The sequence below is a fragment of the Littorina saxatilis genome, linkage group LG3, assembly GCF_037325665.1.
Source record: "Littorina saxatilis isolate snail1 linkage group LG3, US_GU_Lsax_2.0, whole genome shotgun sequence".
In the NCBI taxonomy this organism is placed as follows: Eukaryota; Metazoa; Mollusca; class Gastropoda; order Littorinimorpha; family Littorinidae; genus Littorina; species Littorina saxatilis.
In genome coordinates, this window is record NC_090247.1 from 47,767,219 (window position 1) to 47,792,414 (window position 25,196).

General features: G+C 41.8%; 1 protein-coding gene across 1 annotated transcript in view; it reads left to right on the forward strand.

Moving 5' to 3' along the window:
- Positions 1 to 25,196, forward strand: part of LOC138960794 (proline-rich protein 5-like) — a 131,020-nt gene that overhangs the window by 49,214 nt on the left and 56,610 nt on the right. The window contains exon 2 of the mRNA XM_070332448.1: positions 22,967 to 23,604. Within this exon, the coding sequence (XP_070188549.1) occupies positions 23,456 to 23,604 (149 nt within the window). The 5' untranslated portion in view covers positions 22,967 to 23,455. The remainder of the gene's footprint in view (positions 1 to 22,966; positions 23,605 to 25,196) is intronic.

The window sequence follows — 25,196 nt, forward strand, 5'->3', positions numbered from 1 at the left end:
GCAAAAAACAGCCAAAACTAAAAGAACCGATCAGCGTTCTTTTTCCAAAGACGAGACGTCTAGTCTTGTGGAAGATGATTTAGAAATGTTAATCTCCTCTCAGTCTCACACAACGAAGCAGGTTGACACAACCGTGCTTGACGATATTGAACAAGAGTTTGAACCTGACACTGATGTTGGGCCTCCCATCTTAGAAAAACTAGCGAAAGTGCTTGGAACAATGGGAAAAGGAAAAATGGACGATGAAAGAATGAACACGAAGTTTGATAAACACAAAAGACCACAAAATTGTGAGACTCTCATAGTTCCTAGGGTCAATCCAGAAATCTGGAGCGTGTTAGATCACAGCACAAAATCTGCAGATCTAAAACTTCAGCGTACGCAAAAGTGTCTGCTGAAAGCAACTTATGCACTGGCTAACACAGCAGATAAGTGTGTAAAAAGCGAAATGCAACACATGAAAGATCTCGTGAGAGATATTTCAGATGCAGTAAGTCTAAACCTCAAAACTGTCCATGAAATGTCAATGGAACGCAGATCAAAGATTTTGAACTCGCCGACTGTAAACAAAAAGTATCGCAAATTGACGTCAGACGACATTCCCATTACAGAACACCTGTTTGGTGATGATCTCAAATCTGTCCTCACGGCAATCGACTCGACTGCTAAACTGGGAGCTAATTTTGCACTGTCTACGAAAGGTAGAAAGTTTTTCCCCAAGTTTGATTCCCCAAAAAACGGGGGATGGGACGCAGGGCCAGCGCCAATGGACACCGAGAGCGGACCAGGTGTTTCGAAGCAGGCTGAAATATTTTGTGAAAGAATGGCAACAACTGACCTCTGACCCCTTTATTATTCAAATGATACAAGGAGTAAAAATTCCTATTTCTAACTCGGCCACATTACCTAGTTCTGTGATACCTAAAAATCAGGTACAGGGAAACTTGTGGAATAAAGTTGATCAAGAAATACGGAAACTTTCTGTCATGAAAGTGATTGTTAAGTCAGAACATGAAGAAGGAGAGATTATCTCTCCTATTTTCTTGGTCCAAAAACCTGACGGTTCATACAGAATGATATTGAATCTAAAAGAATTCAACGAGTCTGTGGAGTATGAACATTTTAAAATGGAAAATTTGTCTTCTGCTACAAGTATGATGAAAGAAGGATGTTATATGGCATCTGTTGATCTTCGTCACGCCTATTACTCAGTACCAGTTCATTCAGATTTCAAAAAATTTCTGAAGTTTCAGTGGAGAGGTCAGTTGTATGTTTACACATGTTTTCCGAATGGATTGGCGAACTGTCCAAGATACTTCACTAAACTTCTGAAGCCTGTGTATGCTTTTTTGAGAGCACAAGGTTTTCTCTCTGCCTCCTTTATTGATGATTGTTACCTGCAAGGCCAGTCAATTGAAGAGTGCAAAAAGAACATTCTGTCAACTGTCAACCTTTTTCAGAAGCTGGGGTTTACAATTCATGATGGAAAATCAGTCCTTGTTCCAACTCAAAAACTGAAGTATCTTGGTTTCATCCTCGACTCAAAGAAAATGACTGTTACATTGTCAGAGGATAAGATAAACAAGATCAAATCAGCTTGTCTTGGTTTAATGCAGAAGAAAGTTTTTTCTGTACGAGAACTGGCACAGGTGATTGGAAAGCTTGTGGCAGCTTTCCCAGGGGTAAAATGGGGACCACTCCACTATAGACAGCTTGAGAGGTTGAAGACCAAAGCTTTGAAAGTGAATGCTGGCAATTTTGATGCCATTATGAGTATGACAAAGAAAGCAAAGAGAGATCTTGAATGGTGGATTGCCAATGTGACCACAAGCTATTACCCACTCAAAGTGAAACCGCCTTCCCTGGAAATGAAAACTGACGCTTCTACATCTGGTGGATGGGGAGCAGTTTGTGATACAAAATCAACTGGGGGAAGGTGGAATGAGCAAGAAAAAGACATGCACATAAATGCACTTGAACTGTTAGCCATTAAATATGGACTGCGGTGCTTTGAAAAAGACGTCACTGGTAGACATATAAAACTCATGTGTGACAATGTGTGTGCTGTAACCTATGTCAAGAATATGGGTGGTTCTCGCTCAAGAGAGTGTAATGAAATAGCAAAGCAGATTTGGATCTGGTGCAGAAACAGAGATATAGAGTTGACAATAACCTATATTCCTGGAAAACTGAACATTGAGGCTGATAGAAAATCAAGACAATTCAATGACAGAACAGAATGGATGTTAAACCCAAAAATCTTTGAAAAGCTGTTTTTGAAGTTTTCACAGCCTCATATTGATTTGTTTGCATCTAGGCTAAATTGCCAAATCAAACCATTTATTTCTTGGGGCCCAGATCCAGACTCCATTGCTGTGGATGCCTTTACTGTAAACTGGAGCGTGTGGGATAATGTTTATGCATTTCCCCCTTTCAGTTTGATCCAGAAAACTCTCTGCAAACTGGAAACAGACCAAGCCGAGGGTATGTTCATCATTCCCCACTGGCCAACAGCAGTGTGGTTTCCCCAAATGCTGAATCTTCTGATACAGCAGCCTGTTCGCTTACCTCAGGGAAAGACAACTCTGCAACTGCCGCACTCAGAGGCAGCCCATCCTCTTCATCACAAACTGCAACTACTCGCAGTTCAATTATCAGGCAAGCCGTCCAAGCACAAGGATTTCATGGCAGAACATGTGACATTGTGTGTGCATCGTGGAGAGAGTCAACGAAAAGACAATATGCATCATATCTTGCGCGCTGGCAATTGTTTTGTTCTACAAGAAACAGTAATCCCTTTCATCCAACTGTAGGATTGGTACTGACTTTCCTCACTGAACTTTTTGAAGAGGGGCTTGGCTACAGTGCCATCAATACTGCACGTAGTGCAATTTCTACTGTCATGCATTATGACCAAGAAAGGTCGATAGGTACGCACCCAAAGGTGACAAGGTTCATGAAGGGTGTATTTGAAATGAGAACACCTTTACCAAGATACAAGGCAACATGGGATGTGTCAGTGTTATTAGAACATTTCAAAAGGAAAGAACACAATTCAAAATTGTCTTTGAAAGAGTTGACAAAGAAACTTTGTGCTCTGCTTTTGATAACAACTGCGCAGAGGGTCCAAACCATTCATTTTGTTAAGCTTAGCTGTCTTCAGTTTCATGAGACAGGATGCACTATTCAGGTGGTTGACAAGTTAAAGCATACAAGACCTGGACATCACCAACAAGCCCTAGAATTACACAAATACACAGATCTAAAATTGTGTGTTGTAAACTGTTTACTTGAATATATCAAGCGTACAACAGAGTTGAGGAAAAACAATGACCAACTGTTGCTTTGTTACGTACGGCCGTTTGGGCCTGCAAGTAAAGACACTGTTTCAAGGTGGTTGAAAGATGTCCTCGCTGACGCTGATATTTGTAAATTCACGTCACACAGTTTCAGGGGAGCGTCAGCATCTGCTATGTTGAATAGTGGTTTTTCTATTGATGACATTTTAAAGTCGGCTGGATGGTCAAATGCGAAAACTTTCTTCAAATTTTATAAGCGACCTGTAGAAAATGAGCAGCAAACTAGGCGAGGAGAAAAGAATTCTCTTTTGAATTATTTCGCTTACAAGAAAAACTGAACTCATTGGTTGTGTTAACTCAGTGAAGCTGAAATCCAAACGATGGTAGATAACCTTTGGATGTTTGTGGTTTGAAATGCAAGTGAAATGCTATGCATAGATCATGTTTGGTAATGGTATGGATATACCAGTTGCCAATATTAATCATGTTTGGTTGTGACTAGATCTAGTAAGTCATTGAGAGAAGGAAAACAAGATGTTTTTCAAAACTTTTTATTTGGTTGAATTGTTTCCAAGTATTCTAGTGATTTAATCAAGTGGTATCTTGAAAAACTAAATGTTCTGTCACATTTGTTTGAAAAATTATTTTGTCTGAATCAGACATATTTGTTATGTTGCCGGTGAGCTCTTGAAGAACATGTTTAAAGAAAATAAACATTAACTCACGCAGGGCGACAACTCATATGATGTGTTAACAATTGTATGTGTGAACAATCAATGCTATTTTGTGAAACCAACTTTGAAATCTCGTATATCCTGTAGTTTCGGTAAGCTACATGATATGGAATTACAAACATAAACGAGAACTTACCCAGTAAGTCGAAGTTTGTGTAGAATTCCATGAGTGTAGTTTATAGAAACGGAGGGATATATGCCCTCCCGTACAGCTATTATGCCCTTCCCAATTAACTGGTTTGCAGATAATGCAAAATAGTGTCAGCAGTATAGATCTGCTAAGGGAGACAATTACTTTTCAAGGAAAAAACATTTAATTGTTTTGGTTACACAAAATGTATTAGATCAATCAAGGGTCGTCCCTTAATTGATCTGAGCGTTAAAGTATGGCGACTTCCGGCATGCGCATCTCATATATCCCTCCGTTTCTATAAACTACACTCATGGAATTCTACACAAACTTCGACTTACTGGGTAAGTTCTCGTTTATGTTTAATTTGTTGGCAATTTTTTATAATTAGATCCGTTTTTTCAACCGATCCTTAACTTTTTTTGAAGAGTGTATATTGTAAGAAGCTGGTAAACAGTTAAGTCTCCAGGGATGAAACCGGACTGCGACTCTGTAATGATATTGTTTTGTGTTAAGTAGTCAAAGACATGAATTTGTATACATTTCTCTAGTGTTTTGCCAACACAGCTTAGGAGGGAGATTGGACGATAATTACTACATGTATCTTTGTTTCCCTTTTTATGAACTGGTGAAACGTGGGCTATTTTCCAAACTGACGGAAAAAGTCCTTCACGTAAAGACCGATTAAACAGTGCGGTTAGGCTGTCACAAATCACTTCGCAGCTCTCAATTAAAATTCGATTGTGGATTTCGTCTGGACCGACTGCTTTTGTTTTGTCTAGTTTGTTAATCGTATTTTTAACTTCTTCGACTGAAAGTGTGAGAGTGTTTATTCTGCAAGGAAGCCTTGGTACTTCAGGAATGTCTGACATATCGTCTTCGACAATGGACTGTTGGATAAAGAAGTCGTTGAACAAGTTTGCTTTTTCTAGGTTAGTATAGTAGGTTGTTCCGTTTGACGTCAAAGGAGGAATTTCATTGGGGTTTGATCCTTTCTTTGATAAGAATGATTTAACTAGTTTCCACCAATTTTTAGTGCCAAAGTTATCTCCACTGGATACTTTTTTGTCTAATTCTTTTATATATTCTAATTTCCGATTACGAATTGTGTCAGTATAATTATTGCGAGTCATACGAAAGTGTTCCCAGGCCTCAGGTGTGTTTAGTCGCACTGCTGTATCATGAACTGATCTTTTTTTGTCGCGTAGTTTTATAATTTCCTCTGTCATCCATCGTGCGTCTTGATCGCGAACAGTTATTGTCTTTACTGGCATGCATAATCTTGCGACACTTAACAGCTTTTCGGAAAATGACCTGGCAGCTTCGTTGACAGTGTGTAGCGTTGCAATGCTCATCCAGTCGATTTTCCTCAATTCGATAAGGAATTTTTCTTTGTTTAATTTGGAATAGTTAAATATTGTTCTTTTAGATGCAGGAGTTTTATGTATGTGTTTCTTAATTGTCGCACATGGCACAGAATGGTCGCTGCAAATAGGGAGTAGAGCGTTAATTGATTGCAACTAAACGCGTTTCCGAGTTGGACGTAAAGGGAAGTTGGATAGGTGCTGGTCCAATTTGTTCTGCTTTCTAAAACATAGTGTGGATGTCTTTACATATATTAGTTACTGTTCAAGTTCATACATCAATATGGGCGTTCAATCATGGTGAATAGTAGGGATAGATCATACAGTTGGCCTTTTCTTTGCAGCCAACAATAGAGTTCGTTTTAATCGAAATGCATGCTGAATCTCATGCTTAAAGGCACACTCCATAAACTACCAGTTTCTGATCACAGACACTGTCAGGCTTTGACACACAGTACAAACACCCTTTCGTTTAAACACTCACCGCTTGAGAACATCCTAATATCTCTGCAAAGAGCGAGCACTTTTCAAAGAATTTATTTTTGCGTGGCCAGACGGATTGTCTAACCCACAATCGGACGCCTCGTTTTGGCGCTGGAACGAACTTTTAAAATCTAAATAATAAATTGACAGCTTTTTACACAAACATTCTTAAATCATAAAAGATTTCTTTTTTCATCAAGACAAGATCAGTACGAAGTTTTGAAAGTTTGAAAAAAGGAGCCCGGAAGCTGTTCACGCAAGGGCATAGCGCTTGCTTGTTTGAAGTCAACCGCCGTCGATATGTTCGTGTGACTCTCAGTCGTTTGCATTTTTAGATTCAGAGGTATATTGCAGATACAGCGAGTCGCGTTGAAATCAAAAACTGACGACTAAATTGTGAAAAAAGGAAAGTGGATCACACGGGTTCACGATGGCTTAGCGGTAAAATAAACCACGAAATCTGGTGTGTGGTTTACGCAAGTTAAATAGCCATTCAAACGAACTGTGTCATTTAATGCTATTAAATGCTGTTCTGAGTGTGTTCCATAAGGTTAGAACTGCTTTTTTCGTGAGAAGATTTAAATCGTCCTGTAAACCATTTGAGGCAGACTGGGCCTTTAACGAACAGACTGTGCTTGACTTACTTCACGTTCATCCCACGATGGGAAAAAAAGCATCAAGAGCAAACTGCGGAATCAATATGTTTTGCCACGCGCATATTTGTGACGCGATTTAGTTCCATGTAGAATATTTTAGGAAAATGTATTTACATAATTATGTAAGACTCCGTGGGTGTGGCACAAGAAGGCGCTGTGCCGGGTAAACCAGGAGGTGATGGGCGGGAAGGAGGGGAATAAGGACAGTCGCTCGCCCTGTTTAGTGTAATGTCCACTATTTCATATATGTCATTGTCTGCTCAGCTGGTACCTCCTCTGTTGGCCCAGTCACTTTCTTGCACGCAGTCAAGACGAGCACACCATCACACGCACGCATTATTCTAAGAACGGAGATGTAGGAATGTCGTTTAATCAATCTACACCCCGTTTAGATTGTAAACTTCTTCCTTTCCTGTCCGCCTGTCTTCCTTCCTTTCTTACTGCCTCGCTCACTCATTCACTTACTTATTAATTGCTTAATTACTCACTTACTTAAGGAGTTGGAGTTACCAGACACTACGCATAACAGGCTCATTCCGTCTTCAGACTTGCCTAGGAAACGGAGACTCCCAAACAAAAATATGAGGCTCAAGAGCATTATTTTTTTCAGCCTGAACCATTTTTGTGTTTATACTGAACCATTTTGCTGTAACTTTTGGAGAAAAGCGCGGATTCTCCCTCTTTCGTTGTCAAATTGGGTGTTTTGTGCTTATACTGTGGTCAGTGTCTCGTTTCCCACTGTCTGGGGAAAGTGACTGAAACGCTCAGGGGCAATTTTGAAAAACATGGCTTGCAATTTGGCGCTGACCTGGTCTAAGTGTTGTCAGGCCAGGCAGACTCCACGTTTCATTCTTTTGTTATTGTACGTTTAAAGTTGCAGCCCTGCCAGTCTGTGCTGGTGTCGAGTCAATACTTATGCAAACACTGTACTTTATAGTTTCAGCAAGCCGACACGATACAGCGAAGAAGACTTCATTCAACTCAAGTTTTGACATTGAGAGGAATGAGTTTCAGAATTTGCGCATATTTAAAGTTGGCGCTAATAATACATACATGTACTATCCACCTGCCATGATCAGTTTACCAAGGAATGAGTCAGCTGAGCTTTCTTTACCAATGCATGGGCAGGCGGGGCTTGGTTGCACACAGGATTTGATTCTCTTTAATCACTCTCCAACTATCGACCTCAGAATGAAAACAAGCCTTCCCTTTTTTCAAATCGAAACGAAAACATTGCATTGAACTAAATCGGGCGCAATGGCTTGGTGGTAAGACGCTGGCCTCCAAAGCGGAAGGTCGCGGGTTCGAATCCCGGCCGCGCCTGGTGGGTTAAGGTGGAGATTTGTCCGATCTCCCAGGTCAACTTATGTGCAGACCTGCTAGTGCCTTATCCCCCTTCGTGTGTACAAGTGCGCACGGAAAACATCCTGTAACCCATGTCAGAGTTCGGTGGGTTATACAAACACAAACATACCCAGCATGCTTTCTCCGAAAGCGGCGTATGGCTGCCGAAATGGCGGGGTAAAAACGGCCATACACGTAAAAATCCACTCGTGCAAAAACACGAGTGTACGCGGGAGTTTCAGCCCACGAACGCACAAGAAGAAAAGAAGAAGAACTAAATCACTGCCACAGTCGCCACCACATCCCAATGACAGCCACTCGCTCGTGAAATATACAAACCTCTAACAACAATATATTGCGCATTTCCCGAAATACGGGCATAAGAGTTTCGGGATTTTAGTAAAAAATTTTGACTATGTCATGTAACTTTACGAGAGATAAGTTGATGTTTCAGAGTTGTACTTACTGTCTCTCTGGTCAGAAAACTATGGTTCAGTCTACACGCAGAGAGAAAGTGCGACGCCGGTTTGCGGTGAAAACTGTCTTACCGCTCTCCCGTGACCCAAGTTCTGCTGTACTGGCGCTTCTTGAGTATTTCACGTGAATTTCAGACGTTGTACTATATCTTTGGTTGTACTGTGTGTAACCAGCCTAACGTCTAGCCGGCCAGTGAAGGTTTCACGTGCAAAGTTAACGTTTACAATCTGTACAGTGAGTTCAAAATTAGTCGTAGGGGTCGGCTACATTTAGGCAGCAGATTATGATAAAAATGTTCTGTCTCGAACAGGATGTTACTATAATAATAATAATAATAATAATAATAATAATAATAATAATAATAATAATAATAACTGGACATTTTTAAGTGCCTAACCTATGGCTCTAGGCCCTTTACTGGCTTGTTGTGCGTGAGGCCGACAATCCAACACGCTCATTTTCTGTGAGAGACTGTCAGATATCCGACCACTCAGCTCTTTTCTTCAACATCAGCATTCAGAAGCCCAAGCCTGCAGTAAGAACGGTCACGTCACGAAACCTGAAGAAGATGAACGTGGACAAGTTCAGGGAAGACGTGAGGGTGTTTGCCGCCTCCACTGCTGCCGACACGCCAGATACAGACCTCTTGATGGTCTTCAACACCTGTCTACGTCAGCTGATGGACAGCCACGCCCCCCTTGTCACCAGGCAAGTCACTGATCGTCCCTCAGCCCCATGGATGTCCGAAGATATAAAGGACCACAAACGGCTCGTACGCAAGTGGGAGAGGTTATGGAGAACGTCAGGCCTGACAGTTCACCGTCAGATTTATCGTCAACAGCTTGACGACATCAAAGCTCTCCACACCAGTGCCAAGCAGGAATACTATACATCCCGCCTCGCTGAGTGCAAAGACACCAAGGCTCTGTTTTCTGTAACAGATGAGCTATTCGCGAAGAAGAAAGCCACTGCCCTCCCTAAATTGATTCCCCCATCAGAACTCCCCGAGACTTTCAGCAATTTCTTTGACCAGAAGATCTCTGACATTCGCAAAGGTCTCGACTCATCCAAAACACAAATGTCCTTCGCCGCATTTTCAGGGACCCCCCTTACACGGTTTAGCCCTGTTTCTGAGAAGTTTGTTTTTGAACTTATTTCAAAATGTGCTCCAAAATCCTGCACACTTGACCCCATTCCCACGTCACTCATGAAAACTTGCCTGGATTTTCTTGTTCCTGTTGTAACGAGAATCTTAAACCTTTCTCTTCAGTCTGGGTCTGTGCCTGCACAGTTTAAAGAGGCAGTCATAACACCACTTCTAAAAAAGCCAGGCCTAGACACGGAGTGCTTAAAGAACTATAGACCCATTTCAAACTTACCCTTTCTGACCAAGCTGTTAGAAAAGTGTGTGCTAGCGCAGCTCCAAGAACATCTGCTGAGTAATGATCTTTTGGACGTCCATCAGTCCGCATACAAGAAAAATCATAGCACAGAAACCGCTCTTCTTTACGTAACTGACAAGCTGCTGACCAGTGCTGACAACAAGGAAGTGTCTGTGCTCGCACTCTTGGACCTCTCGGCGGCATTTGACACCATCGACCACGACGTCCTCCTAAAGAGACTACAGTTCACGTTTGGAATTGCCGACAAAGCCTTCCAGTGGTTCGTGTCATATCTCTCCGAACGCTTTCAAAGAGTACAAATAGGTCAAAAAGAATCATCCCCTGTTCCCCTGAAGCACGGAGTACCTCAGGGCTCTGTTCTAGGCCCGGTTCTGTTTACACTATACACACAGGACCTATCTGACGTCATCTCGAGGCATGGCTGCGAACACCACAAGTATGCCGACGACACCCAAATAGAGGATTCTGCTCCCCCCAGTGATTTTCCAAAAGTGGTTAAAAACACTGAGCGCTGCATTGAGTCAGTTAAAGACTGGATGATAGACAATAAACTCAAGCTGAATGACTCAAAAACTGAGGTGATGCTGTCAGGCTCAAGGCATGCTTTAAATCAGATTGACTGTACTTCCCTGACAATAGGCGACACTCAGATTGTCTCCCAAACCGCTGTTAAGGACCTAGGCGTGTACCTGGACTCTGCTCTGACAATGCAAAAACACATTAGTTTTGTTTGTAAATGTGCCTTTTTTGAGTTGCGCAAGATTTCCTCTGTCAGATCATTCCTGACACTCCAAGCCACTGTTCAACTTGTCTCCTCTCTGATCCTGAGTCGACTTGACTACTGCAACTCATTGCTTGCCGGCCTCCCCACTGAAGAACTTGATCGCTTACAGAGAGTCCAGAACAGTGCTGCAAGGCTCATTCTGCAGAAGTCTAAGAAAGACCATGTCACTCCCCTACTTACCACCCTTCACTGGCTTCCTATGAAGTATAGAATCGAGTACAAGCTGGCTCTGTTAGGGTACCGCTGTTTTGAGAAAACACTTCCCCCCTATTTGTCCCATTCCCTCAGTATCTACGAGCCATCCCGTTCTCTCAGATCCTCCTCTGAAAAACTCCTTCGCATCCCCAAAACTAGGACCAAGACCTTTGGTGAAAGAACCTTTAGGTACCAGATTCCGACCGTCTGGAACTCGCTTCCAAGTTCTATCCGTGACTCCAGCAGCCTTTCCTCCTTCAAAACACAACTCAAAACATACCTGTTTCGTAAAGCCTTTGCTTAGCCTGAGTAGACTCTCCACAACTCTATTCTGTTTTGGAACTCTCTACCCTGTATGTGCTTTATGGTCTATTTGTCAATGGTATCTTTGTGTGTGCGCGTGCGTGCGTGCGTGCGTGTGTGTGTGTGTGTGTGTGTGTGTGTGTGTGTGTGTGTGTGTGTGTGTGTGTGTGTGTGTGTGTGTGTGTGCGTGCGTGTGTGTGTACTTTTAACATTGTACGCTAAGTTTTTGCTTAGTGCTTGGGTTCTTGGTGTTATGTCTCAGTTAAATGTATGCTTTGTTTGCTTGTTGATTTGTGCTAGTTTATTCTATAATGAATTTGTAAAGCGCCTGGAGCCAATTGATGGGACTCGCGCTATAGAAAAGTTATTTATTATTATTATTATTATTATTATTATTAATATTTTACAAAAGAACATATACAAGATAGAACAATTAAATGTACAACCTAAAATAATTAACCATACGGACAAAAATCACCACATGTACTGTTCACACAATATGACACAATGTTACTCACATCATAAGCCGAACCAAAATCACTCGTGATTAGAATGTTCACAATGTTCAATACGATGTTTGATTGAACTTGCACCCATATAGTTGTATGAGGTAAATATGTTTGACACAAAACCAAAACTTCGACGTCACAGATTCGAAAATGCACTAAACCTGACTCTGCACACTGCAGTCACTGCACCGGATTTCCCAGCGCTCCACATCTTCTGCCCCTCCTTCCAAACTTCTTTCCAAGTACTTCAGCTCTCCTTCTGCGTTCCTAACAAGGTGCAACTGGTATCGACTACATGTCTAGATCTGATGGTATCGTGGCAATGTAGCGAGTGACAGTGTATTCAGCACGCTGATAGCTAGCTGTACACCAATCGTGTCCATGCTGAGACACGCGTCAACAGCGAAGGAAAGCCTGACAGAGTGTTGTGTTACATGCTCTGCTGCTTCAGTCAGCTGTGATACGTCCTCGGAGACGTTTGTCTCGATAACTTGATGCGGCGTGGCTGTGATATGAGGCGGGTTTGATTCAGGTGTTAAATTCCATGGATGTTACATTTCAAGAGTTTCAAGTGTTTTAATTAAGGTGTTACATGTCATGGGTTTGTTTTTAGGTGTTACATTTCATGGTCATGGATGTTGTTTAAATCTCAGTGTTTTAGAGTGAGGGGTGATGTTTCAATACGGAGCTACTGGAAGAGTACCTGTCATGCGTTAGAGAGTATACACCCTCAGACCATCGGAATCCATTGCCACGGTAACGTAGGCAAAACTGCCGTTCTCGTTTCTGAGTTAGGCACTTTTCCGTGTTGAAAGACTTGTTTGGAGAGTGTCAAGGTATGCAACAGCCTTTTCGGAGTTGTTATGCAGTTGTGTTGATTGAAACAGTTGCTGTCAGCTCTTTATTACACGCGTATACCGCTGTCAACCGCTCAAGATAGGCAGTTTGAAACTTGTAACTAAAATGGGATTGGCAGATTGTTCAGAAACCAAAAAGAAAAGGACATAGGCAATTATCTTATGAGCGTGACGTTATTTTCATCTGTGAATCAAGAATGTTAATCGTTCATTGGCATGTGAACTGGCATCATTGAATATATATGTCGTATCCATTCTGTACAATTTGCGCATTATGTACAATGAGCAGCATATCTTGCACATTGTATACAATGAGCAACAAGTTTTGCTCATTGTATACAATGAGCAAAACTGTTGCCCATTGTATACAATGAGCAAGACCATAAAGTTGCACATTGTATACAATGTGCACCGAGTGAGCAAGATTGTTGAATGACGTTCAAGCTACACTGATATATGAATCGTAGTGAATGGTTGAATGGAATATGTGAGTAAAGTGTTCAAATAACGATGTTTGTTATGTTTAAGCATTGTTTTAATTCTCATTTCGCTAAAACTATACAGTGCATTAGGAATTTAATTAGCTCTCATTAGCTGACGTTGGAGAGCGGAGTGGCGCAGTGGTTAGAGCGCTTGCCTCTCACGCTGGAGGTCGTGGTTCGTCCCCCACTCGGGGACAAATACAAATACCCGATTTTTCCGAGCGCTCTCCAGTCCACCCAGCTGGAAATGGGTACCTGACCCTATTCAGGGCCGGGGAAGGCAAAGGCAGCGAGGGAGAGGAGATGGGCACCGCCCTCATAAAAAGCTGGCCCCCAGAAAAGTGGAGATCTCTAACATCTCTCTCCCCTACGACCAGATGGTTATGGGAATACCTTTACCTTTACCTTTTTAGCTGACGTTGTTGTTTCTATCTCTTACTTTTAGCATGACATGACAATGTGAGCGTTATTATGAACGAATGTTATGTGTGTGTGCGTGTGTTGAAACAACATTAATTGTTGTATTTGTTTTTATTGTTTAATTAAAAGGGCAGTCAACAGGTTGCTGACGTTTCATGTTTTCGGGCCAAAAAGAGATTCCTTACTCTTTACTCTTTACTCTAGGTAAATGTAACAAAAAATATATTTTAAAAAAAGAAAAGATTTTTAATATTTTTTTGAAAAAAAAATTGTTTTGGATTTTTCGTTCCATTCTTTTTCTTATCACATGCACGCCAGTTCAAAACGCCGAAAGCAAAAAAACAAAAAACGCATGCATATTGGTCAAATTTGAAGCGAGTTACGGCCGTTTTAAAATAAAAAATATGACGTCATTCTACTTCCACTACAAAGTTAAATGTTATTTCCAGCCAAACTAACAGCGCTATCGATGTGCGGTTTCACTAAAGTGGTTCCTATGCATCAAAGAATTTTTTAAAACAAAGTTGTTTTTAGCTGTTTTCTGCCCCTTTAATTTACAATAATTAAATTCTTAATACACTGTTTAGTTTTAGCGAAATGAGAATTAAAACAATGCTTAAACATAACAAACATCGTTATTTGAACACTTTACCATTCACTATGATTCATATATCAGTGTAGCTTGAACGTTTTTAGCTGTTTTCTGCCCCTTTCATTTACAATAATTAAATTCTTAATACACTGTTTAGTTTTAGCGAAATGAGAATTAAAACAATGCTTAAACATAACAAACATCGTTATTTGAACACTTTACTCACATATTCCATTCAACCATTCACTATGATTCATATATCAGTGTAGCTTGAACGCCATTCAACAATCTTGCTCACTCGGTGCACATTGTATACAATGTGCAACTTTATGGTCTTGCTCATTGTATACAATGGGCAACAGTTTTGCTCATTGTCTACAATGAGCAAAACTTGTTGCTCATTGTATACAATGAGCACGATATGCTGCTCATTGTACATAATGCGCAAATTGTACAGAATGGATACGACATATATATATAATTCGGATGCATGAAGTTTTAAACTAAGGACTTATCAATGTTTCAGGAACGAATGATCTTGAAGAGTGTACTCCAAATACACTGTTTGGCTATTCGTGGCGGTTGTGTGTGACATAAGGTTGTGTTATGAAGCAATGGCCAATCTGCGCGATGGTCTCGTAGTTTCTATATATATAGGACTAGATGATTACCCGCTTCGCCGGGTACCGGCTTCGCCGGGAAGAAGTAGAGCCGAATACCAGGCTGCGCCTGGGACCCGGCTTTGCCGGGTGTACGCCGGCTTCGCCGGCGCACGAAGGAAAGAAGATAAACGCGCAAAACACTGGAGACCTTCTAAAAATAGTAACGTGCAGTGACCTTCTAAAAATAGTAACGTAGTAACGGGAATATGGATTGACGCCACACGGAGGAAGGGAGATAATCGCGGCTGAAAACACTGGAGAAGATAAGGAAGAGTTACTGGTAGTGGATCCCGACAACAACAAAACAAAACAAAACAAAATCGGTTCAGCGCGCACAGCGCTGCGCGCTGAGAGCACGTGTTGAAATATCTCATCGATGAGGTTGTGTCCGGGGTGTAGCTGAATACGGTGTCCAAATTTCAAAAAGATCCACCGAGAACTTTGGCCGTGCATCGCGAACAGACAGACAGACAGACAGACACTAGTCGTATATATATATAGATTGTTATGCTCTCTTGGCAAGGATTCCGTAACTAGACATTTTTGAAACATTCAGTCCTGTTGCCCTAGAACCACGGTCAAGTTGATGACGATGTGTAGTCGTTGATTAATTTAAAGATATTACTTGTCAATCAATCGATCGATCAGTGAATCGATCCATCTGTAGATCAATCAATAACATTTACTTTGTTTATTCTTCTTATGCTACACTATTGAGTTTATATGGTTGTAAGTAAATAGTCAACTGATGTGACTTCCCATTGTGAAAAAAAGGTGAACATTTTGATATTCATACAGGGTGTCAACGAACTTCTCACCTTTTCGTTGCATAATGAAAGCCAAAAGCCAAAACCCGCTGTGAAGTCTTTTAGCCGTTCAAGGATCGGTAAAAGGAAATCGCTGTTAGCTGATGACCGCTGCAACGAAGTACTAGCTGCGCATCGTGTATTTGCTTCGTAGGGAGCCCGGATGTATGTCAAGCAAGGTGGATGAGTGAATTGACTGGTGCGTGTAAATTGCAGCTCTTTTGAGGTGATGACGGGGAAGTAGGCTACTGAAAACGATGCAACTTTTCCTTTTTTGAGATGCTGGTCGGCTGTGATTTCAAACGTTGCATAATGTTTGTTGCTGTGCCTGTGTAGATTGAGTATTACGAGCATACAAACGTACTTCCGCAACAGGACGATTATCACATCAAAGTAGCTGCATCTTACCATTTGCCAAAGCAGACGAATTTTCCGCAAACCGCTACAGTTTCTTTGAAGACGCCGCTACTCTGTTTTGTGTCACTATGAGTCATTTGTTGTATTTTAGATTCAGAGGTGCACAATAACATGCTTTTGCAGATAATTTATAGAGTAGGATTGAAAGCGCGAAGCACTCAATTGGTCATGTCTGAAAAAGTGGGTCACACGGGGCTCCGATGGCTCGTGGGTTGAATATACCACGAGAATTGGTGTGTGGTTTACGCGCGCTAAATAGCAATTCAAGAGATCTGTAAGTATTATTTAATGTTGTTGAATGTTATTGTGGGTGTGTTCCATGAGGTTAGTATTGCTTTTTTAGTAAAATATGTCATCGTTCTGTAAACCTCATGTGAGGCGGAGAGGTGCTTTAAGCCAAGATCATCACTAGACAGACACTGCTAGCTTTACTCGCCAGCAGATAGACAAATACCCCCCCCCCCCCCCCCCCCGATCCGCTTCTTGAACCTAATGAAGAAATGCAGCACAAACCCACAGCAATGACCGTGGGTAATTAGGTGCATTTAGGACTCGACCGTCATCAAGGCTGCCCGACTAGCCATGTATACCTGACGCTGACCACACGGTAATGCTCCAAAAGCTTTTGTTTTCTGACAGAGCCGCGACATTGTGCGCACACAATGCCGTGCCATACACACAAAGACAACTAATGGGGTAAGCAAATGACCAATCAAGGCTGTGCTAAGCCGGAAACCATAGAGTTGAAGAAAGGGGAAAACAAAAAGGCGCAGTCTTCAGACGGGAAGACGGAAGACGGACATTGTGTTTATGTGAAAATGTATGTTTCACCCTCGTTTCTTGGCTGAAGAGGATGCGACATCATAAAACTGGGAAGACGGAAGACATGGACAAACAGAGCGAGAACGATAAGACAAGTGTGTGATTTATGGAGCAAGCTAGGCGTAGAGACAGCTCCTTACGGCGACAAGGGCATTCTTGGTTACACTTATAAGACTGGTTTTTATTTGAATGTTTTATTGAAATGCAATTGTAACTTTAAACCCAACTAATTAAATATAACACCAGCTACTGAATGTTTCAAAAACAATGTTTCGATGTAATTCATCCGTGATGTGTAGTGTAATCCTACTAGGAGGTTGTGGTTTTTTTTCGTTCGCTTATACAAACTGAAGAGGGTTTTCTTGTACCTCCATAGAAGAAGTGCGCCTCGCGCTGAAGAGGGTTGCGGTCAAGATCAGTAACATCGCACCACTCATCCACAATGGCTTGCGTTTTGGCGTGCAATGGCCAGGTTTTGACGGTTTATGTCTACCTGACAGGAACATATTTTATGCCGCCATTGTGTTTATGTGTAAATTTATGTTTCACCCTCGTTTCTTGGCTGAAGAGGATGCGACATCATAAAACTGTCACTGTCAAGAGAGTGAGTGAGAGTGATTCTCTGCACACGACAGTGACCCGAGTTTACCTCTTGTTCACTCTACGGGTCACAAGTTGTTTGTTTTATGTTTGTGCTTTGGCTGTATATCTAGAGAGAGAGAGAGAGAGAGAGAGAGAGAGAGAGAGAGAGAGAGAGAGAGAGAGAGAGAGAGAGAGAGAGAGACTCTGACTCAGACTCAGACTTAGAACTTTATTACAAAATTACATTGACATAGATATACCTTTCATTTGGGAATAAAGTTGCTCAGATCAGCTACACATCCGTTGATACTAATACAAAATGTTTTAAAAAATAAAGAGAGAGAGAGAGAGAGAGAGAGAGAGAGAGAGAGAGAGAGAGAGAGAGAGAGAGAGAGAGAGAGAGAGAGAGAGAGAGAGAGATCACTACGAAACCATAAGGGTAACTTTTACTTGTCCAAAGAAGACTAGGTGCCGGAAAAACGTCACCGAGAACTTAGAAACAAACCGGAAGAGGTCTTTTTATTGTGAAAAGTGTGGCGATTTCTGGTGTTTCTGCGAAGTCAAATCCGGACTGTGATGTGACTGTGGAATGACGCAGGTGGACAGGAAGCTGCTTCAAGTGCAACACCCTTTGACAATAGAAGACTTGTGTTTTTCTCTCTGTGTGTTGACGACTATCAAATAAGACAGTATAGACTTAAGTCAAGCTGATATCGGTCATTTCAACATTCGTAACAGCCAATCCTTTCAGCTTAGAATGTGTGAAGTCAGATGACTTGTATTTTATTATCATTATTTTTTTCCCAAATTTCTTAATCAAGCTTTTTTATTTTTGTTGGGCTTAATGTTTGACTGTTCCTGAACATGATAGACAAGGACAGCGGTAACCTAAATACAGAAGACATTGCGCTGTGCACGACGAGGGCATAACAGGCGTAACTGGGCCGTCACCTTTGTAGCTTTAAATGTTTTTCATGGAAAATAATTTTACATTATTATTTGTGAAATAGGCACGCGGGATTTTCCACGACTTGATCATTATCAGTTTATCTAATGTGTGACTATCCTGAGCTGATTGTTGAAAATGTGTGACCGTGAGCGGACAACGGCTGTGAAAAGCTCAACGTCGTGCTCAATGTTTTACCTTGAGCATCCAATGCATCGCGAGTAACTTGAGAGTAGACTGTTTGGTTTTGGTTTAAACAAGGCTTTATTCAATTGAACATGGTACACTAACGAAACGAGAAATAATAGGGACACGAACTCAAGCGAACGCTTACATTACGTGCCCCACGGAGTTGGAGAATACAATAGTGATGTCGGACATAATATTACTAATAAACTATAGAACTATTTGGATCAAAATCAGAGTCAAAGTAAACCAAGCGAAAAGTAAGACAGAACTAGCAGGGGAAAGAAGAGGGGGCGGGGGAGGATGGAGGGGAGAAGAATCAATCAATCAATGAGTCTTATATCGCGCATATTCCGTGGGCACAGTTCTAGGCGCTCTGCAGTGATGCCGTGTGAGATGAAATTTTATACGGCCAGTAGATTGCAGCCATTTCGGCGCATATTTACCTTTCACGGCCTATTATTCCAAGTCACACGGGTATAGGTAGACAATTATTAACTGTGCCTAAGCAATTTTGCCAGGAAAGACCCTTTTGTCAATCGTAGGATCTTTAACGTGCACACCCAAAGTAGTGTACACGGGGGGAGGTTCGGACACCGAAGAGAGTCTGCACACAAAGTTGACTCTGTGAAATAAATTTCCGCCGAACCTGGGATCGAACTCACGCTGACAGCGGCCAACTGAATACAAATCCAGCGCGCTACCAACTGAGCTATATCCCCGCGGTAGAGAAAGAACGGTAGAGACATGTAAAGAGACTGTTTTGTTTTGGTTTCATGCGTGTGAGTTTTGTTGTTGTTGTTATTGGGTTTTTTTAATTGTTTTTATTGACTGAAATGACATTCACTCTCTGTCGTCCTGGGTAACCCTTCCAGCTTGAAATAGCCAAATAAATAAATAAATAAATAAATGAAAAGGGCTTAAAGAGTCTAAAATAATAGGTGATTTTAAATAATTAGATCAATAAACATATATTGGTCAATAAATATATGAATAAATGTAGATGTCGTGCCGAATTCACGTAATTACCGATTCCGCGTAATGGGCAACATTTTTGCCCATTTCACGTAATCGGCAAAACGCTGCCCAATACGTGAAATCGGCAGCGTTTTGCTAAAATCGCGTAAAGGCTTCGAAAATTTGCCCATTTTGCGAAATCGGCAGCCACTTTTTGGTTTTAAAGTTCTCAAATGCCTGGGATATCATCACACTTAGACAACTAGATACTAGTATATACTCCAATGGATACATATCGCAACAATCGATAAGTTATGGCAAGTTATTGCAGAAAGTGTAGTTTTCGTGCATTTCCGGAGTTATGCTCGACACAGACCAACATAGGCCATAACAAGAAATTCCTCCGAGGTAGGAAAAACACCCCCGTTGGTCAAAGGGAAATAACCATTCTCACTGCCACCAACTGAGAAGGTTATTTCCCTTTGACCATTAATATGTCCCTCTATAAGTCCTTGTAGAATCTTAATCCACCAATAACTCCCTAACCGTGTGTTTGACTGGTCCCAATTTTTGTAAGGACCGTCTCAGGAATGTATAGAACCTGTTCACCAAGTTTGGTGACGATCGGTCCGTTCATTCTTGAGATCTATATGCGAACACAAACACACACACAAACAAACAAACAAACAAACAAACACATCGACCGAATCCTATACTCACCCCTATACCGGGGGTGTAAAAACCATAAAGCAATGTTAATGCTATGTTCTGATGACACAAAAAGTAACAGACTGGCTGTCGCTTTTGCAAAATGGGCAAATTTTAGAAGCCTTTCCGCATTTTCGGCAAAACGCTGCCGATTTCACGTCATGGGGAGCGTTTTGCCGATTACGCGAAATGGGCAAAAATATTGCCGATTCCGCGAATTCGGCAATTCCGTGAATTCGGCACGACATAGACATGAATAAAACAAACCAAAACATAAACAGATAAATCAACAAATCAAAACACTGTCATATATAGACGTGACAGAAATGCCTTACATTGACCAGTGAGGAGAAAAGATAAATAGATAGATTACGTTGCCTGGAAAGGAGAAGAGTGATACGTGTTACAGAAGCAAAGAGTGGTGGCTGTGTTTGACACACTGGAAGAAAATCGAAAAGAAATCGAAAATACCTCTCGACCCTGTCACTAATTAGTTATCAGTGATCAGCTTACACCAAAGGTGTTTGCCACCTGTATTGATCTTCTGCTAATGAGACACGTTACAGCTATGCACACATAGCTTTCCCTTGTCCTTTTTTCTGACGTGAGGGTGAGGGTGAAAATGCCACTGTAAACAGCATTACCAATTTGATTGCAAAAACGAGAGGAAGGAAATCAGACACAAAGACGGAGACAGAAACCAATCAAAAAAATAAGGTAGATGTTGCTTTGTATTGAAATCATTCCACGCGTCTTACTCACAGTGTGCCTTTGAGCTGTTGAACCAAGCGGAAATCAGACCAACTTTTCTTATCCAACTGCCATCAGTAATGGTTGCTCAGACGGAAACTTGGCGCTATAGTTCAACACCTATAGATGTCGTGCGATATCACAAATGTACTAATAACACGTACATTTAAGCTACTGAACACAGCTGCACGAGCAGAGTGAATCAAAAGTACTCTACACTACACAATATTGTTTACCATGTGTGCTTCTATAATTGCTAGTAGAATAAAAGAGTCTCACACAGTGTTCACAACTGGTTGCAAAAACTGTGTTCAAAAGTGGAATACTTTAGTTTACAGTGTAGACTCATTAAAATCGTTGACGTATAGTATAAGTGTGTATATAAGTAGGGACTATGAACACCGTCATGGATTCAATCGAATTCCACTTTGGAAGTATCTGGGACTAACTGACACCCGATACTCTATGTATCGTGGTAACTCAACACGAGGAGTATCAACCAACGCGTCTGAAACGGCGGTTTATGATGTCAAAGATAGTAAACTAACTCAAGTTGTTCCCTCTTTTGTCGCTTTCGATCTATATTAGAAAGAAACGAATAGGCTTCGCCTGATATAAAATACAAAGACAGGCCGATTTTAAACGAAACAGGTACTACTATATCATATTACGCAGAAGAATGTCTGATGTTTAAGACTAGAAATTTGTGGATAAGATAATTTCTTAATTATTTAATGGAAATAATTAAGATCGACGATGCTGGTACGTGTCGTTGTTACTACCGTACTTGCACAATTTCATTATCCTTGCTGGACTTCCGCGGAACTGTTCGGCAGAGAGAAATCGCGAGCAAAGTTAGCGATAATGAAGTTTATTTGGCCAGATGTCCCTCTGTCCATCACTTAGTTTGGTGGTCCCCGCGGCAGGCACACACAAACTTAGAGAGTTAGGCCGAGTATACTGTGGTAGGTTTGTCATAAATTGTGTGCAGAGTGCTTTTTTAATTTTTTTTTTTTTTAACTTAGTGGAAACTTCTGCATCATCCTATTTTTTTATATACCGTTTGGGAGCTTAGTACGGACAAGCGACTGGATTTTGTTGGTAATGTTTTGTGCGACCGACATTTAATTGTCTATTACTGTAATCTACGTTTTTTTTAGTGTGGCTCTGTATCTGGCTGTACACCTGTACACCTGTACACGTCTAACTGCAGGGCGCTGTTTGTCTGAGCGACCGCTGCGTACAGGCATATTGCAAGACATACATATTTTCCGGAATGTATTCGCTTCCAAGTGCGCGTAATCCTGACGCATGGCATCCTGACGGCGAGACAGAATACCCACATGATTGACGGTGTCTGATTCACGGGAGTTTGTATCTGAGTGCCTGACCTGGGCCGGTCGATCCAAGTATCGTACACAAAAACGAGCTATTGAACCTTTATTATATATACCACTATTACCACTACTTATGTTTATAGGGTATATGATACTCCTGTGGTCTGAAAAGGGTGATGCAGGGCCGGACCAAGTTCGTTTGAGGGGGGGGGGGGGTGTTCCAACTGAAGGCAGGGGTCCAGGGGCCGCCCAGGCCCCGGTGGGGTGCAGGGGCAACGCCCCGCTGGGGGGTGTGGGGGGCAAAGCCTCCCAGAAGCCGAGAAAATTTTGCATTTGTGAGGTCATATTTTGGTCTTTCCTTGCAATTGGGAATCAAAATTACACATTTTCAACAGTAACAAAATACTTCATATATTCATTTACCATAGTGGTTCAGTGGAATAATCCCAAAGACATATATGCCTAGTAAATAAGTCTGACAGGACTCTTTACTTTGAATATTACTATGATGATGGACTTATAACGGGGAGGGCAGGCCGTTGTCGACTTGATGTTGTTCATAATTTGAAATAGTTTTGGAAGACCAAATAAACTGAGGGAGTTGGGGGAAGAGCTTAAAAAGTCCACTTTTTTTCTCTGAAAGGTACATTGGATGGCCAGGGGGGGGGGGGGTTCCGGAACCCAGGAACCCCCCCCCCCCCCAGATCCGGCCCTGTGATGACGGGGCTATTTCAGGTGTTTGTCTTATTTTTACTTTCCAGGGGTCAGATACTCATTACTTTGACAGAACTGCCGAGTGACTTGCTCATGACGTTTCTGTGTAATGGTCTTCACTGCACTTTTGGGACACATGGCCTTAGTGACTGTACAGGTTCAAGCGAATGTGTGTTCTGGGGCAAGGAGAACTTGCACTGAGAGTGCCTGCATGGTAATGAGGTAGTTTTTGCTTGTGAGACACTTGGGCCAGTTGAACTGACGCAAAGTCCTGCCAAGATAGCTAACTTCAACAGTCTGTGAACATGGTCATGACAGTGATCGAAGGTGAACTAGTGCAGACTGACCGTTGCATGTGCCGCTGTTCGATTCAAATTGCTCTTTCCCCTTCTGGTCAGCATTGTGCAAGCCTAGCCCGCTGAATGAGGAGCTGTAACTTGTGTCACGTGAACTAGGTTACACGGACACTCGCACGTGCTCCACAATAGAAAGTTCAGCGTTTGTCATCATTGGATTAAAGGTGAGCAGCGTGCAAGATGACGTCGTCTCGACGGGGCAGCATGACCCAGGAGATCGCGGCGTCCCTGGCCAACTTCAGCGGCAACCTGTCCACACGACTCAACTCCAAGAGGCCCACCAGCGGCTTCCTCGCACCCAACGGAGCGCGCATCTCAACCCTCAAGAGGTAGGTGCTGTCTGGTGATGGGTCTGTCGGGTGTCGGGCTGTCAGGTGGTTGGTCACCTCTTGGGTTTGAACCTACAATGTCAAACAGAACCCTTTAGATGGCTGTTTTATTGTGCATTCTGCATTTTGCATGTCGACAGGAAAATGTTTATATTGCTAAAATAAATGGGGTGTGTTTTTTACTCGTTCTGCTCCTTATTCATCAAATGTGATTTGGAGACAGAACTTAACTGCAAATAACTTACCACAAGAGCATACTTACTTAACGAAATCCGTAGAAATACGTCGCACAAACAAACGAAACCACTCGTGTCTTTTCATGTGTCACGTCTTTCCAGGGGCGTCGACCGGGGATATGCCAAGAGCTTTGAACAGTGGATGTGCTCCAGCAGTAAACTGTGTCTTATCCCCAATCAAAACAAATCTGGATCTTGACTCGGAACACTCTAACACGCTGAGATCTTGACATCATACAAAACAAGTGTTGACCTTAACGGGGTCAAGAAGCCGCCCTTGGTAATATGGGGGTGGGACACGGAGACAGACAGACAGACAGACAGACAGAGGGAGGGAGATTTTTTTTAAATGAATAAATTATTAAAAAAAATTAGAAAGAGTTAATTAAAAAAAATTTAAATGAATGAATTAATAAATAATTAAAAATAAATTTGACCTAGCTCTTTACACGTGGTGACATGGTAGACAAACAAACACCTGAAACCCGGACAAACAGGCAGAGCAAATCCAGTAAGCACCCTTTTACAAGGCGGCTTAATAATCCAACGCATGTTCGCATGCTGTCAGTGATAGAACGAGACCCGAAGGGAAGTAACTCATTACCGCCTCTTTCCAAAATAAATGACGTACACACTTTTGCGTCACTTAACCCTCACAGTGCCAATGATATTACTCATGAACGGCCCATACTTTCTAAAGAAATATTCAACATAAAAAGTACCCTTCTACACAACCCACGCCATCCAAATAGAAATAAACAAAGTAAAATGCCTTCTTTAATTCAAAAGTGGGTCGTCCACAACCCACCACATATAGACTGTGTAGTTCAAATGACGTCACTATTTATTTGTTTATTTACGGAATAATTCTTCAAAAATCGGTCGTTATGAAGGATCTATGGTGTTTGAGATTTACATGAAGTCTCGATCAAAAATCCCTGCCCCACCCCATATTACCAAGGGCGGGCTTCTTGTCCACGTTAAGGTCAACACTTGTTTTTGTCCGGAGTTCTAATCCAACGAGACTCGAAGGGAAGTAACTCGGAGTTCTGGGTGCGGGAATTCCCACAAACGTATAAGTCTGTCAGTGGGTTTCGTCCCCTGGTTCGGTTTGTAAAAGCGTTAAAAGCTAATATCTTCCGTTTGACTACCGTTAGGAATGTAATTTTTTGCATACACCCGTCTAACCCTATTCCTAACAATTTCACGAAATGTGAGCTTAATTGACCGAGAGATACAAGTCTTACCCGACAAACACCGACCGACCGACCGCCCGCCTCAAACAAACAAACAAACAAACAGACAGAGCAAATCCATTAAGCCCCATTATACTAATGGCGGCTTAATCATAAAAAC